This window comes from Camelus ferus, chromosome 7 (assembly GCF_009834535.1).
Source record: "Camelus ferus isolate YT-003-E chromosome 7, BCGSAC_Cfer_1.0, whole genome shotgun sequence".
Classification (NCBI taxonomy): domain Eukaryota; kingdom Metazoa; phylum Chordata; class Mammalia; order Artiodactyla; family Camelidae; genus Camelus; species Camelus ferus.
Window position 1 is genome coordinate 31,581,803 of NC_045702.1, and position 17,077 is coordinate 31,598,879.

Consider the following 17,077-nt stretch of genomic DNA (forward strand, 5'->3'; position numbering starts at 1 on the left):
GAAGATATCAAGGTGGCAGCTTTTACAGCAATGCAAGTGTTAGCATTAGAAGTGTAAGAATTTATATATTGTGCAAAGAAATGGTCTATTTTGTGTTATCAAAATGCTCAACAACTAGGTCCTACAGGGTCTATGTCTATAATGATGAAACTATAAAAATCTTCATGAAAAAACAAATCTTTTGTTCTTAAATAACCACCAAATAATTTTAGACAGGCAGGATGTGATTTGAGACCTTCAACTGTGAACTGAATCTAAACGGAGGCTTTCTAATTTGAGTGACAAAAATACCAAATCAGAACACCTGGACCAAATCAGTCAACAATCAATGGTCATTAAAAAGAAAGCAGCTACTCATTACTGAATTTCTATGACGTCTCTTCATACCCAAGACACTGCCTTCCCCCATGCCCTTCAAAAACATGCCAGGCAACTTTTACTCTGAAAGAGTACTCCAAGTTATCTACTGATGTCACTGAATATTTACAAGTAAGAAGGAGGGAAATATTAACAGTAATATTGAGTGCCCCTCTCAATTCTTCAAATAAAATTTCAGCAAGGAAAGTAGGGGGAACTTATTTGTTCGCTCTGAATTTTCTCCATTGATGCTGGATTGCAAGATCTATTAGAATGGACCCTTAAAATTCACAGATGTTGAGGATTGGTCTGATTATTTTCAAATTACCCTGAAGTTCCAAGACATTACACTTGTGGAATTTGTCAAGCCATGAAACTAAATCAAGCATGCTGGGGGCTGATCTAGTCTTTAGATTGCTGACCTCTTACACACATTTACTAACTCCTCCACACCTGTGGATTCGTCTATCACAAATATATAGCTTTGCTGTTCTCTACCTGTTCTCACTGATGTAGAAAAACCTGTGATGTGAAAAAAAAAGTTTTGTTATAAAAAACTGACATTAATCAACAGGTAAATTTATTGAAGTTGGAAAGTTAAGTTGTATTATACTTTGCACTTGACAATGGTAACTTGACTCAGAATAAGAACAGTCTTTGTAAGAAAGACCATACAGACTTCTCCATATTTTTGAATGGGAAATTTCTTGAATTTGAGGGTTTGTGAAGATGTCAGGTTGCAAACTTTGTGAATGTCAAGAGTTTACTATAATTAGTTCTCATGAGTGGTTTCATCCTCATCTAATCAGAGAACATAATTTTCATCTTAAAAAAATCTACCATATATAGCAATTTATTAACATTTATTAAGTGCCTCTGGGAAAAGTAACTTAGTGCCCAAACATAATTTAACTTAAAAATCATCTTACAATGAGCTAATATGATTTTCATATCAAGGAAGGATGACATAAATATTTTTGAAAGAACAATTCATTACACTTTTGTTTGATCATTTCAAATGCCCTGCTTCCAAATTCCAAATTAAAATAATCATAATCAGCACAACCTAAGATCTGCTTAGAAAAATTGGCCACTTAATACAACCATCCCCAGCAATTCTAGTTTGAATTTCTTAATGAGTTTTCTGGGAAATCTGGCAAAAGGATTTAAGGAAGAGTGAAACCATTCTGACGGTGACTTTGGAAGAGCCACCTATAAAAGTCATCAGTAACAGCAGATTCCTAGCACTAAATGAAATGTTTCAGGGGTTCCAGGTTCTCTTAAGTAGCTGAGATATTCAAGAGTAAAGCTGCTTTCATACGAAAATTACAACTTAAAAAAGGCATACAAGAAACTATTCTTGGGGCAAGATAAGAACTAAAACACTGGATACTGGATTTCATGAAGTCACACAGCTTTACTATTTTGTTAGCAAAATTATATGCTGGAATATCTCTTAGGTTCAAGATAGAATTCAATAATTACAGGCATTTAAAGTTACTGTTTTCTTAATACAGGACTGAAGGGATAGAGATTAAGTAAAATGGATAAGGTGACATGATGAGAGAAAAGAATAAATGATAAAGGAACAAAAAATAACTACAGTGGAAAAGGTGAAGTAGCAGAAAATATTCAAGAAAACCAAGCAGAAACGTAAAATGCAGGATGACATATGAAGAGAATCCACAGAGGAAACACAATGAATCTTAAATGTAAGTGAATTTCAACATAATTTCACTTTTTGTCTTTAATCATGTACTGACACAGTTCTTCACTTTGTCATTCAATTTAGCTTGTACAACACCTCCAAACACCTTAAGGTAAAATTCACAGCCTAAGTCTTAAATCCTAAGGAGAGCTCCCTTAACAATATTAATGTTCTATTTCTTTCTTCCTCTTACTTCAGTTAAGGTAGAGAAGTCAAGGGAAGATATACTTAAAATCCTAATGGATTACAGAAAGAGGCAAGTGCTTGGGTAGCGAAGAAAAGAGAAAATCTGACCTTCTACCAAGCAGTTTTCTCCCAGATTTAATTTATGGGAACTCAGTATTATGTATGAAATGTGTATTAACTTACATGATGGGAGACACAGCAATCAGAGAAGCAAAAGTGCATTTATTAATTCTCTATTTTCTGTTTATCACCTTAGTATTGCAGATCTTAATTGTTACTGGCAAATGATCAACAAAGAGGGGGATTAGAAATGATCAAGACTGCATGTGTGGAAATGCTTATCCTCATGGTCACTGTTTGATGTGGCTGTCAAGCTCCATGTTCTAAAAGCTCTCCTTTTCCTTGACCCTTTGCAATACAGCAAATGCTAATTTGATTCTTCCTTTCCCCTCTTTACTTTCTTCTGCTTCTTTTTCTTCTTGCTTTAAAACCTGTGGATGTTAGTGAGCTCCTCTTTGTAGATTATCTTTTTCAGAAATCCCTTCCACTTCCATGGATTCATCTATCACTTCTGGATGATTTCACAAATATTTGTCTCTAGCTCTGACCTCTCTGTCAAACTCTAATTTTCTAAAAGCTTGTTATTTTCATTTACTTTCTTGCTATCACCCTAAACTCAACATTTCTAAAGCTCAGTTCATGATATGCCAGCCTAAGAAATTTTCTAAAGATTATCTTTTTCCAGATCTCTCATAACTCCCCCTCCCCCAAAGCATCCTCCAGATGTACCACTGTTGACTAGATCATTACAAAACATTGCTTTGATCATATCACTTCCTTATCCAAAACCTTTAACAACCTCTGCTACCTAAACCATAAAGTACAGACTTGTTAACTTGACATTTCAGGCTCCATACAATTGGTGATGTATATTTCCAGCTCTCCAATTCATTCATTATTCTTCTAGTGTGACATCTCTATGCTGGTCAAAACAAATTACTTACTCTCTTATCTAACCAGACCTCACAATTTCCTGTCTCTCCGTCTTTTGAAAATTTCTCCATCAAAAATTGTCCTTTACTTTCTCTACCAAATTCCCCTTCTTTACGTCTAACATAGATGCCACCTCTCCACAAAGCCTTCCCTGACAACTTGAGCCTGGGTTAATAATTTTCTTTTTAAAATGCTTATAGCTTCAACATCACTAATTATCAGGGAAATGCAAATCAAAACCACAATGAGATATCTTAACTTGTTAGAATGGCTATCATCAAAACGAGATGAAATAACAAGTTCTGGCAAGGATGTGGAGAAAAGGTAACCCTCACACACTGCCAGTGGGGATGTAAATTGGTGCAGCCACTATGGAAAACAGTATGGAGTGTTCTCAAAAAAAATTAAAAATAGAACTACCATATGATCCAGTAATTCCATCACTGGGTATTTATCCAAAAAAAAAATGAAAATATGAAATCAAAAGGATATATGCACCTGAATGTTCATAGCTGCATTACTTACAATCGCCAAGCTATGGAAACAACCTAAGTGTCCATCACCAGATGCATGCATAAAGAAGATGTAACGTATATATATTTGTAGATTATCTTTTTCAGAAATCTCCTCCACTTCCATGGAAGTTCTATACACACACATACACACACATATACATACACACACGTATATACCCACACACATATATACACCACTATATATATATATATATGTATCTCAGCCATAAAAGGAATGAAATCTGCCATCTGTGACAACATGGATGGACTTGGAGGGTATTATGCTTAGTGAAATAAGTCAGAGAAAGACAAGTACTGTATGTTTTCACTTACATGTGGAATCTAAAAAACAAATAAATATAACAGAACAGAAACAGACTCACAGATACAGAGAACAAACTCGTGGTTACCAGAGTGGGGAGGGGTGGAATGAGGGGCAAAACATGAAGGGGAAATAAGATTTACAAACTACCAGTTATAAAATAAGTAAGCCACGAGGATGTAATACACAGCACAGAGCATATAGTCAATATTTTATAATAACTTTGTATGGTGTGTAATCTGTAAAAATACCAAATTACTATGTTGCACACCTGAAACCATTATGATACTGGAAGTCAACTATACTTCAATAAAATAAAAGACTTACAGCATTTCTGCCTTTCTGATTCCTACAGCACATCCACTGTGGCCTGACATTTGTGTGCAGGTCTTACTACCTTCCTCAACCAAATCCTTAAGTCCTTGAGGATATTTACACATTGTAGTTCTCAGTTTTCCCTGAATGAACAAAGGTTTTTTTTTCCCCCTCCAACCTCCTCCCACTCTCCACTCAGCACAATCTCCTCATTCGTTATTTCATCAGGTATTTATTGAGCTCTGTTATTCACTAGGCATTGTGTCAGGCCCTGGAGATGAGCAGGACCCTCATGATCCCTGCTGTCACAGAGCTCACAGTCTAGTAGGGAAGACACAACAACATATAAGTTTAGGTGTGGCCTGTGTGACATATACATGAGGTGGGGGGCCGACAGCAGGGGGTCAGACTCTAGTAGTACCTAGAACACTCCCTTTGCTCTCTTATAAACTAGGCACACTTCACAGCATAGTGAATAGTGAATCGTAACAATTATTACCAAATAAAAGAAACTTTATTATAGAATATGTATCATAAACTTGGTTTAAATACAAATTTCCTGGAGCTGATTGTCATAGAACTTTTCAATTAATTCATTATAAGTGCAAGGATTTACGCTAGTTACTTTATACAATATTATTTTTGGTCTTCACAGCAATCTCACAAGATGGGTATCCTTATACCCATTTTAGTGATAAGGAACAGGTTTTAAGAGATCAAATTACCCTGCTCAGACTCCTAGCAATGGAGGGCAAAGGTGGCTTCAGATCTTTCCAACATACTTGCACCATGGTTTTCATACATATGTGATCTGATTCCAAAGCATTATTTTTGGCTATGGTATGTTAATAAAGTGCTTTATAACTGAAAATAAATAAATAAAAAAACATAATCCTTAACTCATAAGCTAATATCTGACAAGATATTCCTGAAAAATTAAGATGCCTATCACTTAGTTAAAAAAAAAGTGGAATAAATTTTTAACCACAGAATATTATATTTTGTTCATCAAGTAGCCTGATGTCTTTATTTTAAAGATGTTGAGTGACATCCTTAAACTTGTATAACTAGTTTGTGGCAGAGTCAGACTAAGACCCCTAGGTTTAATTCACTTTTGCTTTTTACTATTCCATTCTTGAACTATTTAACACAGAATTATTATTTTTAAATTAAATTACTTATTGGAAAAGAGAACCTTATATAAGATATTAACCTACAACGAAGGAAGGGATTACAATGCTATATACTAATATTCATCTAAGATAGCAAAGCAATAGCATTTACCTTAAATTTACGTCTCTGCTCTGCACAGCTCTTGAAGAACCACAAGTCTGTCTCATGGCTGTAAATGTAACAAGAACAATAATGCGACCAATTTTCATACCTAAACTAAATTAAGTAGATTTGTCATAGGCTAGAAAATTGATAATGTAGTTCACAATTTTTTAAAAAAATTTTAAGTTACAGATTATGGAAGTGTGCATGTATGTATACGTAAATGTGTGTGTGTGCACAGATGTGTATGAATTTACTCTTTTTAATAATCTGGAAATCAGTTTCATGAAATTTAAAGCATTACATATTCTCTTTGTTTGGCTAACTTTTCTCATTACAGAACACTATGGGTACATCAAGCATAGGAAGTGCTAAAAGTAAATACAGATAAATAAAACAAATTAAAATGAGAGGCTGTCCTCAGCTGTTATTAGGTAATGTTTTTCAGGGATACATAGTAAATATGTAAAGAAGAAACATCTGGTAATGCTTAGATTAATATCAGCCCTCATTTGCATCACAATCTCTATATTATTCATCAATATGTCCTTAATCAATGTACCTACTGATTGGACCTATTCAATTGGTGTTTCATGTAATGAACAGAATATGTAAACATGTTTCAAATACATATATTCAGATATCTATACACGAAGTGAAATCACTATTACAATCAGTGCTCAAGCTTGTCAGATGTGATTTTTTTCTTTCCATTTTGCATTAGATATGCTAATACCTATTCTATCTGCAGCACAAAATCCTAATGAAAAAATGTAAATGAAAAACTAATAGTAGATGAATACGAGTCTACTAGAAATAATCTCTCTACCATGTCACACTTCAAATCTGGCCACCACTTTCAAACATTTAAAAGAAATTCAGTTGAATGTAACAAAGCAACCGAGTATTGTTCTTGTGACTTGAGCCATTAAAACAGATTTTTTAAAATCTGTACTTTCTTTCAAATGTTATAAAATAGTTCCCCATCGAAACTGTACTTTAAAGTGAAAACCTCATATCTCTTTTCGTCTTCTAAAAATAGGTTATGCCTGATAAAGTACAAGCCACCATGATCTATTATTAACACCAAGTACCTTGCCTTGCAAGTACAGATTCTGAAACATTTTCAATTATCTTTTTTAATTCTAAAAGATAATCTACACCAACTCTATTTTGAAAGGTTGGTTAAACTCATAGGTAAGTATAAAGAACTAGGCTGTGAGAGAATCATACAAGTTTTAAAGTGTTACTTTCATATCAAATGGTTACAATTTTAAATGAAAATATTCTACCTTTTCTTTAACATAAGTGGCAAATAGCGCAACTCATGTTAAACAGTATTTGCAGATGCAAAGATAAGCATTACCCAATATCCCCCTTTGACAACATGTGTAAGCCAGTATAAAATGTTATTAGGTTTTTTATTAGATTTTTAATACAATCCCAGCATGTTTCCTGTTGCTAACCTTATCAAGGACTATGAAACACTAAAACTGTAGACTCACATCATATTCATTTTGGTATATATTTTGGTGAACAAGTAAGTCTTCATTCATTATTTCTAACTTATTCACAAAAACCAACTTGTCATTCCTAGGACATTTTGGCATGAGCTCCCATTAAAATTACAAAATAATAATAAAATGCTACAGTTTCACAGTCTGTATACTGGATGTATATTCATAAGCATATGAATCACAAAACATTAAATATAAGTGACACAATGGTTGTTTGCAGTAATGGTTAGCAACTGAAATTGTTAAAAGGTATTTCTAATGCTTCTACTTATCCTTTGGTGATAAAACAACAAAATCAAGTTCTACTCAAAATTTTATTTATATAACATTTGGCACAGGAGCCATATTTTCTTATTTTAGAGTCATTAATATGTCCACATTATATGTGTGTGTTTTCCAGGAAGAATTATGTTATATTTTAGTTAAACCAAGTATCACATTTTGCCTTACAAACAACAACAAAAAAAGAAAGCAGAAAAACTAAAGCCCAGCCATTCTTTGCAGAGCCACCCTGGTAACCAGCAATAAAGAAACTTCTACTGGACTTAGCTTTGGAGAGGAAGAAACCATGTCATCTGTTTTATCAAGAGACATGATAAAAACAGAATTAGGACAATGTACAGTGTTTTTTCAGATATTTGAAACAATAAACTCTTACCTCTGGCTTATGCTGCCAGCATCTAAACCTCCTTTGCCATACCAACAAGAAAGCAAGATTCCCAGTCTGAAGCCATAGTGATAATATACATTTCATTTGCTATCTTCTGTGACTTCTATGTAAATTTTTCTCTGTCATGTAAATGTGTGGAGAGGCTCTCATGGAATCAGATAACTCAACAGAAATGCTCCAATCACTGTTATTACTCGAGAAGGGATATGACAGTGAGGAAAGTTTGTCACTACAGAATTACTGACTAGTTAAGCAAAAGAATGTGAAATTTATTTTAAGAGGGAAAAAAAAAATTAAAATGAATCTTAAACTTAGGCTGATTCAATGTAGCTTTCACTTGAAATCATGGTAAACACCTGTACCTCTTAACCCCTGTCCCCAAGACTCCCTTCTCCACATCCACCTCTCACAAATGGGTTTGTTCCCCAGAATACATTCTCATCTCAAATTGTCCTAGGGACCATATATTTAATCTGGTTTCTAGGTAATAAGTAGCTTCTGGATTGTGTAGAGCAGTAGCCAATAATTCTCTGTTACACAAACTGTCAGTAGGGCCATCATGTGAGACTTAGTTACTAACATCTGAGAGTACACCTGGAAATGAAAACAGCTAGGCCATAAAAAATTTTTTTCAAGATTGTTTTGCTAAAATAAAGCAATAAGAAAGATGTTTACTTTTTTTTAAAATTAAGCTTACTTATTAGACATGTATATAAAACATGATTCCAAAAGGACTGCTTATCTTTCAACAGAACTGATAAACATTTTGAATGTTTTATGCAACTCCAGATTCTACCTTTCAAACATGTTAAAAGTACACTCTAAAAATGTTTCTTCTCATTAATGTCCTATATGTTTTGGTTAAGGCTATATAAAACAACGGCTATAGTAACACAAAAAATTACTTTGAAAGACATACATACTATCGGTTTCACAGGACAAACACAGTGAGTAAGGACAACAAACTCCAGAATGTGTTTTTATAACTGTAGCAACAGCAGTAACTCCTTGGCAAACTCAAACAGTTTTTTTTTGCAACCTGGGAGGTTTTCTGCATTTGTCACTTGGATACAACTGCAAAAGAGTTGTCTCAGACTGCTTTGTTTCCTTCTCTACCATTTACTATCGTTTTGCTTTAAAGGAAGAAACTTCACATTTTAACCTGTTTATGAATAAAATTCCACTAAAACCCCACAAGGGAGTTTTACACAAAACTCTTTAGGCCTATGTATACCAAATGTTGTTCCTGCATAATTTTTCCAATAAGTGACCTTGTACACTTTTGCAATCTATGCTTACAGAATATTATTTTTCCCTCTTTCGAGAAGATAAATGAGTTTTCTTTTTGAATTAAAATCACTTACATACGCAAATGTAAAAATTTTCTGTACGAATACAACTGAGTCTGCACATCTGTTACCATTATGAACATTTTTTATAGTAAGACCTCTGGATAGGAGTGCTTTACTAACCTGCAGTGGCCTCTGTTTATCACTGCTCTTAGGAGATTTCAATCCACTTGTTTGCTGCTGTAAGAGAAGTTGTCTTGCTGCTTGGAGCGCCTGGAAGTGAAAAGGGAACAATATCTAAATATTTGTTGGAAGGTAAACTATTTTCAGTTATTCCTTGGTTAACAGTAATAGGCTTCAATGTCTGAGAATCCTCCCCCTGCCTCATTTCTACAGAGAATCATTAAATATTCTTTTTCTTCTATGTGAAAAAAATTTCACATAACACATACATACAACTTTACTTAAAATAACAGAGATGCATTTAATCCTGCAGAAAATAAAGTTAATTTGTTTAAAGTGCTTAAATAGACAAAAATCATAAACTGCATCAATAACCTCATTTCCACAAGGAACTTGTCTTTTGAGTGTTCAACTAAAATGCCCACTCCCTTTTAAATTATCACTCAATTTGCATTTTCATATTACAATTTTGAAGCAAAAGCAGTAGACTTCAAGTGTTACCGGAAGCTGTAATTAAATTTGACAAATCAACATCAGATTATCTTGAAAGTGAATTAATAAGGATTTTCACTAAAGATTAAAAATACTTTTTTTGTACTTACAATTCAAGGGGAAACCTCTCCTTTGACAAAATAAAGTGCAGTTTTAATGCCAAATAAAATTGAGTGGTTTTCATTTGCATTCTTAGCAAAATCAGAGAACAAAGAAATTACCACTCAACCAATCAGGTTTGTTTCGATGTGTGACAGAATACCAATCAAAATAGAAGATGTTTTCATTTATTTTTATGTTTTCTTTCCCACTCAGGAAAATAAAACTTAACATAAAAAAATCAATGTAAGCATTTCATTTACTGGAGGAGGGACAGTTTGGTGAATGAACTATATAAACATCATATAAAAACTGTGCCATAAAAATATATATAGAGATCTTTTAAAGGCACCAGTGTAAAGTAATTTAAAAAAACTTTTTAAGAGCCTCTACAAACTCATTGTTTCTCTCAACAACTGAGTTCAATGAACACTAATGATGAAATTTTTTGACCCATAAAACTAAAAGAAATCATTGCCCTACTTTGTTATTCACTGTTTTAGAATACAAGGTAAATTTTTCATGATGGGAAAAATATCTTAGATCAATATTCCTCTATAATAATTAAGATTCTAAGCTGATAAAAAGTACAATTTTGATTGGAATCAATGATCTGGTTTTTAAGAGAGTTTCTAGTATCCATGACAACAGTTGCTTTGACAAGATGTGCATATGGCATTACACTGCCAGCTGGTGTGAACAATGTTTGAACTACTGCATTGAGATGCTGAGCAAACAGAAAAAGTTGCCACGTCTTAACCCTCAGGGAAGGCAGTCATCCCCTGATCAATTATGAAAAGACAGAGAGAGGGCTGCTACAGTCTGGTTCCAAGCAAGTTTTCTGAGAAGGCAGGCAGACATAGAAACCAAAGTAAACAAACTGAATGCCCCCGCACATCTCCTAACAACATTGATTCGTCTTCCCATAGCAGGAGCTGGCAGAGTTTGTCAAGCACACTTTTTACATTTGGAGACACACTTATTCACAACAATCTTCCTTTTGCTTTTTGAATGTTTCAAGTAATTGCAAGTCCGCCTAAACGTTTCTAAGGATGGCACATTCCAGTGAACTCCAGGAATTTTATTATAAAGTTCAGTGTGAAAATAAAGACTGGAGAAAAAAACTCCATAGACAGTTTATTATCCCAAAACTCAGTTGAAAACATTTCACTTGATATCCTAAATAATACAGGCTTTCTTTTTTTAAATTGTGACTTACAACATAACTACATATGATATTTTTTAAATGTAAATTACTATAGTGTGACTTAGGCTGTGTCTATGTGAAAATTTCAGATTAAAAAAAATCAACTATTTTTTCCTTTGATGCTAAAATCTACACATAGTTTGCCTAATTTTTTCATATAATATTTTCCTTTGAATTTATTAGTTTGTTTTGTATGTATAAAGCTTTATTCAGTTTACATGCAATTCTGTAGTCATGTATTATTCTTAAAGGCTTCTAATGAACATAGTTCAGAATCCTGGAATTGTGAATAATTAGGATTAAAATTGATGTTAGAAACTATCCAACGTGACCCCTTCATTTTAGCAAACGACAAACATAGGGCCTAGAGTAATCAAGTGCTGTTGAAGGTCTCCTGGCTTCCAGGCCAGAGTGCATTCCAGGGCACCATGCTGTCCCTGGGCTACCAAAGGAGCCATCAGATGACAATGAGTCCAACTCTGGTAAAGGAGAACAACGAGTAAGGTGAGGGAGAACTCTGGCACCACAGTGAATTATGTTTCACCTGTAAAGAGAGCGTATCCTTTTATCAGAACCTGAAAACCACAATATCATCTTTTTATGTTTTGAACTTGTGTTTGAACAGAACTATCACAGAATATACATTGTTTTTATGGCTGAGTGTTCCCACCATCCTTGACTTAGATTTCATTACATCTTCTATCAGTACCTGAATGGAGGTCTAAACTCTTGTAAAATTCTGATCATTTGACCAGTTATTACTAATAAGCTGAAGAATTCTAGAGCTGGACAAAACCTCAGAAGTTGTTTAGCCTAGCTTTCACGTTTTGTAGACGGGTAACTGAAGAACCAATACTACAATAACTTGATTAAAGTCACAAAGCAGAAGCAGAGTCTGGTCAAAAGCTAAGACTCTAGTCTCTCACGCCTAGGACCCTATCTACGTCACCCCACTGCACTGTATTCATTCAACTCAACATGAACGAGTAATGCAGAGCAATATTAATACCCAGTGGCTATAGGAAGATATTAGACAATTAGATGTATTAGAACTGCAGCTCATGAAAATATCACTAGAATAAAGGTGTACTGTTTTTAAAAGAGTAATAATAATAATGGAATACCACAAGATAGCTGGCTAAAACACGCTTCTACTTTTAAAGTACCTTAGTTTCCACATTCATTTATAGTTATCTTTGAAATAGTAAGGAATTATCTTTCAATACAAACTCTTACGAAAAAGAACTACTTGCCTGTATCTACTTTCCTTTAGTAGCAGTAGAGATTGCTGTAGTAAACATAAGAGATGGAAGAACAAAAACAATTCCAAGAGATCAGGAATGATTTAAAACTTATAAGCAGAAATCTTTGGCAGTTTGCATTCTAACTGCAGGCATCACATGACATTTTTATTTCCAGTATTCTGGATAACATTTTAGGATTGAATTTCAACAAACAACTGCTCAGAGACATTTAGTTCATCTTTGCAATTTATTATTGTAGCTACTCAACAGATGAAAGATTATGAGATAAAATACTGCCATCAATATAAGATGTTAGGTGTCAAATACATAAAATATTAACTTAAAAATCACTTGCCCACTTCAATTGGTAAATAGAAAAGATAAATTCCAGGGTTATTCATAAAGTTCTGTGAGTCATTTAGGTTATTTATATAATCCCCCTCTGGAAAAAAAAATTAATTTAGAGCAAAAGACAAAAGATGTTTACAAAATTTCCTTTAATAATGACTGAGTCTGATGCAAATGAATAACAAAAAAGAGATTTCTAAGACGGCCAAATCATATCTAGTTTCCAAAAACACATTTGTTTTGAATTAAGGGTGTACTTTGCTTAATGAAGTTATCTAATGTTACTAGAGCTAAAGAAAATTAAGATAGGACACTTTAAAAATTGGAATTAGATTAAATTAAAATATTTTGAAAGGGGATAAAAATCTCTATAATAAAGGTATATTTTTTGTTAGGCTGCAGAGGTGTGGGAATGTTCATGTTTTCCAGAATTCAATGTATTTTGCTATAAATTTTTTTACTGCAAATATCATTCCTAATAGTTACTATGTAATTTCAGACAAAAATTTTGTGAAGCAAAGTCCTAGCATATCACCCTTCTTAAGTCAGGAATAACTTTACGTTAGTTATGAACCTCACAGACAAAGAGTCATTTCAGTGAGTGGGTCATTATGAGACTTAAGAGTGAAAGACCTTTGCATCCTGCCAGATCAATACCTTTTTTTTTCTTGAAGAACACTGGAAAGTTTCACCAGAAGTGAAGTTGTTCAAGATTAGATTCGAAACACCCAGTGAATCCAAAAATGTTGAGTACTCTAAGGTTTATAAATAACTTTTTTTCAAAGTAAACATATGTATATTTTGGGGAAAAATAGACATCATTCATATCTCTCCCCATAAAAACAGGAATGCTTAACCTATCAGCCTGTTGCATTTGAGACATTAAAATGAAAAATGACATCTACGCCCATTAATATCTTCAATGTATAAACAGCACAGCGTGACACATTCTTGAGAGCTGAAGGCTACAAAATCTCTCTGAAACATAAATAACAAAGCACTCAGAAGCATATTTGATGTTGATATTCATCTCTGAGAAAAACACTGCTGCCCAGGCTTCTTATGAAAATAGATGCAGCCCAAATGGATCTCCTGTAATTGGTTTCAGATAGCGAGGTCAGAAGAAATACGATACAAGAAACGATTATGTGGAACAGGCGAAACCAGAATGTTTACACAGGCACTCCCTAGTTATACTGACAAGGGGTGTACACTTTGCAGATAACCAGAACCAGAAAAAAAAAAAAATTGGCCAGCAGGATATCCAGAATTTTGTTCCTCATACTCACATTTTTAACCTTGTACACATGACGTCTTTTAACATGTTACTTTGAGTATCTAGCTTAAGTTTTCAAACAGAATTTCATTTTTAAATCACTTTCACAAGTATAGTTGATAATAAGTATATTCAGATCCTTCCACAAAGGATATGAATTCCTAGTCTGTTTCCTCGAATTAAGTTCCCACTAAAGAGAATATACTGATAAATGTAATCTGAAGTCTCATAATGCTATTTAATAGGAGAAAATTAATCATCTAATTGTCATAACCTATTTTCAAACAGCAATCTATCAGAGTGAAATTATGCATCTGTAGCAATTGACCTTTCATTTTATCATGTCTGATACATAATTAGACTGTTTGTTGGGAAAAAAAACTAATTACTAGAAAATATTTTTAAAAATATATATTTTTTTGATTTACAGTATATTTTTACATAAAGCTAAAGAATAAATGTGTGGATACATTATGTTTATATTGTGGACCACTACAGGGGCCAAAGTGAGAAGCCAAGGTCATTTATTTTATGGTATTATAATAAGAGTGAGTAATTAATTGTAAAGCACCTCATTTACCAATCAAATGTCAGGCTATATTGGCGTAGCATTCATGATGTAGATTCAAAGTAGAGAAAATCAAGGTATAGACTATGTTATGGAATGGATCTGCAAGTCTTCCTTAGAAGTTGTAACAACGTCCTAAGGTTCAGTCCAAACCCAATATTCAGTATTTTCCAGTAGGGCTCCAAGGTCCCAGGTGAGCTGAGACACCCTTGCATAAAATAAGCTTATGAGTTAATGGTAACTCATGGCTAAGACACACTCAGTTTAATGGAATGAACACATTACCTTCCTCTAGGCTGGCATTCCACAGGCTGCAGTCAACAATACCAAGCAGTGTGGTATTCACAGCTCTATTTCTTTCAGGATTCTGCTGCTAATAATAATGAATCACTAATGAAGCACATGAAGAACACTACATAATCTACAGCAATACTAAATATACTTCTTGTTCACATATTGAGGAATACTGTCCAACTTAAAAATTCCCAACTATGAAAGGTAAAGATGAGTTGGAATTAACTGATTAAAATCAATAGTTTCACAACATCTCTTCTTCATGGTACACGTTCCAGGAACTACAATAGTTTATGTGTATTCTCTTGGTTATTTCTCTTTCTGCTATAAAATGTTTTGTTATTTTTCCCAAACATACTTTGGATTTACTTTGTGTCTCTCACATACATTAACAGTTTTTTTCTCACTGTGAGACCAATATCATCTGCTTGGATATGCATTAAAGACTCATTACTGCTGTATTTTTATAATTTCAACTGGCATATTAGAGATTAACTGAAGATATATGCTACTAAATTATAGTGTAACATCTGAAAGTAAACTATTATTCAAAACCTGTATTCCAGATTTCCTTTGAAATCTAAAAGTAAGATTGCAAAAGAGGTAGCATTTAGAAAATATTTGTAAGAATAAAATACATTAAAAATTACTCATCATTAAAACATTTTTTTGCAAGTGTGTCTCACGTACCAAGCAAAGGACTAATAATTATTGCTGCCTGAAGAGGTGGGGGGGTGGATAATGTGACATTATTTTTTTTAACCATCAAAGAGCTTACTATCTAATAAGAAACATCTACTGTAATGTCAAAAGGCCATAAAATGTTTTTTTAAACACATTTCAGGAGTTCATAAGTAGAGGATATTATTTTCAGTTGGGGAGATCAGATAAACTTTTATGGTGATATAATATTTGGGCTGAAACGACATGAAAAATAGTTCATCTTTTGCACATGACAGAAAGTGACTACGTCAAATAGAAGCAAAGACAATGTGGGTTCAAACATAGTAAACAGAAAATAACTTATCTTGGAACAGAGCATGAGCTTAATTTAGGGATATTAGCTCCTGGGAAGGTTGGTTGGAGCTAATTAATAAATATAACTAAATAATAAATAGCAAAGAACTTGATAATTATTTAGCAGATAAGGGCAAATGTTGCTGAATCTGAAAGTGATGGGATACTCCTGGCCCAGGACAATTTTCAGGTCATGTTGTGAAGAACAGATAGGAAATAATGAAGAGAGTGAAGAAAGATACAAGGTAGAAAGTCCAGTTAAAAGGTATGTGCAACTGTCCAAACAAGAGATAATAAGAATCACTTCAGTTGCAAACAAGGACTGAGAGGAACTGTCAAAGTATAAAGGGCAGGACCTAGTAACTGGGTGTAGGGTAAAGGCTAGGAATGGGTAAATGACGACTTCAGAAGTTTAAGTCAAGGGTCATGGGAGAAGAGATATGCCACTACTGGAAAGGGAGAAATGAGAATTTGAGACATGGGTTTTGGAAAGAAGACGCTGCTGCTTACCTGCTGGCAGGATAACCAAGAGGAGGTTTCCTTAGTAGTTACTAACAATGCTGAGCTCTAACGTGAGAGTGATCAGGCTGACAACAGACTCCCCAAAGAGGCAGAAGGTCGTTAAGACAAAGGGAGAGAATTAGATTGCTGGTAAAGAGAATGAGGAGAGGAAGAGTCAGGTCCCAAACTTGGGGAACATCTACATTTTGTTTAGAAAAGAAGATGACATAATGAGAAAGGAAGGCAATGAATGGTAAGGAGATCATAGAAATAGAACTCAAGAAGACTTCTGGAAAATGCTGAATATAGAATTACCATATGATCCAATAATTCTACAACTTGGTCTATACCTGGGAGATGAAAACATATGTCCACACAAACAGTTGTATATAACAGTTTTACTCATAAGAACCAAAAGGTGGAAATAACTCAAATGTCTATCAGCTGATGAATGAATAAACAAAATGTGGTCTATCCATATAATGGAATGGGTTCAACCATAAAAGGTTTCTACAACATGGATAAGCATTGAAAACATTATGCTAAATGAAGGAAGTCAAAAGTTGTAGGATTCGTCTATATTAAATGCCCGAATCGGCAAATTCATAGAGACAAAAAGTAAATTAGTGGTAGCCAGGGGCTGGAAGGAGAGGAGAATGGGAACTGACTGCTAATGATTATGGGGTTCTTTTTAGGACGAT

General features: G+C 33.9%; 1 protein-coding gene across 1 annotated transcript in view; it reads right to left on the bottom strand.

Moving 5' to 3' along the window:
• The window catches only part of FOXP2 (forkhead box P2), a 235,259-nt gene that overhangs the window by 139,331 nt on the left and 78,851 nt on the right, over positions 1–17,077 (bottom strand). The window contains 1 exon segment of the mRNA XM_032483657.1: positions 9,331–9,420. Within this exon segment, the coding sequence (XP_032339548.1) occupies positions 9,331–9,420 (90 nt within the window).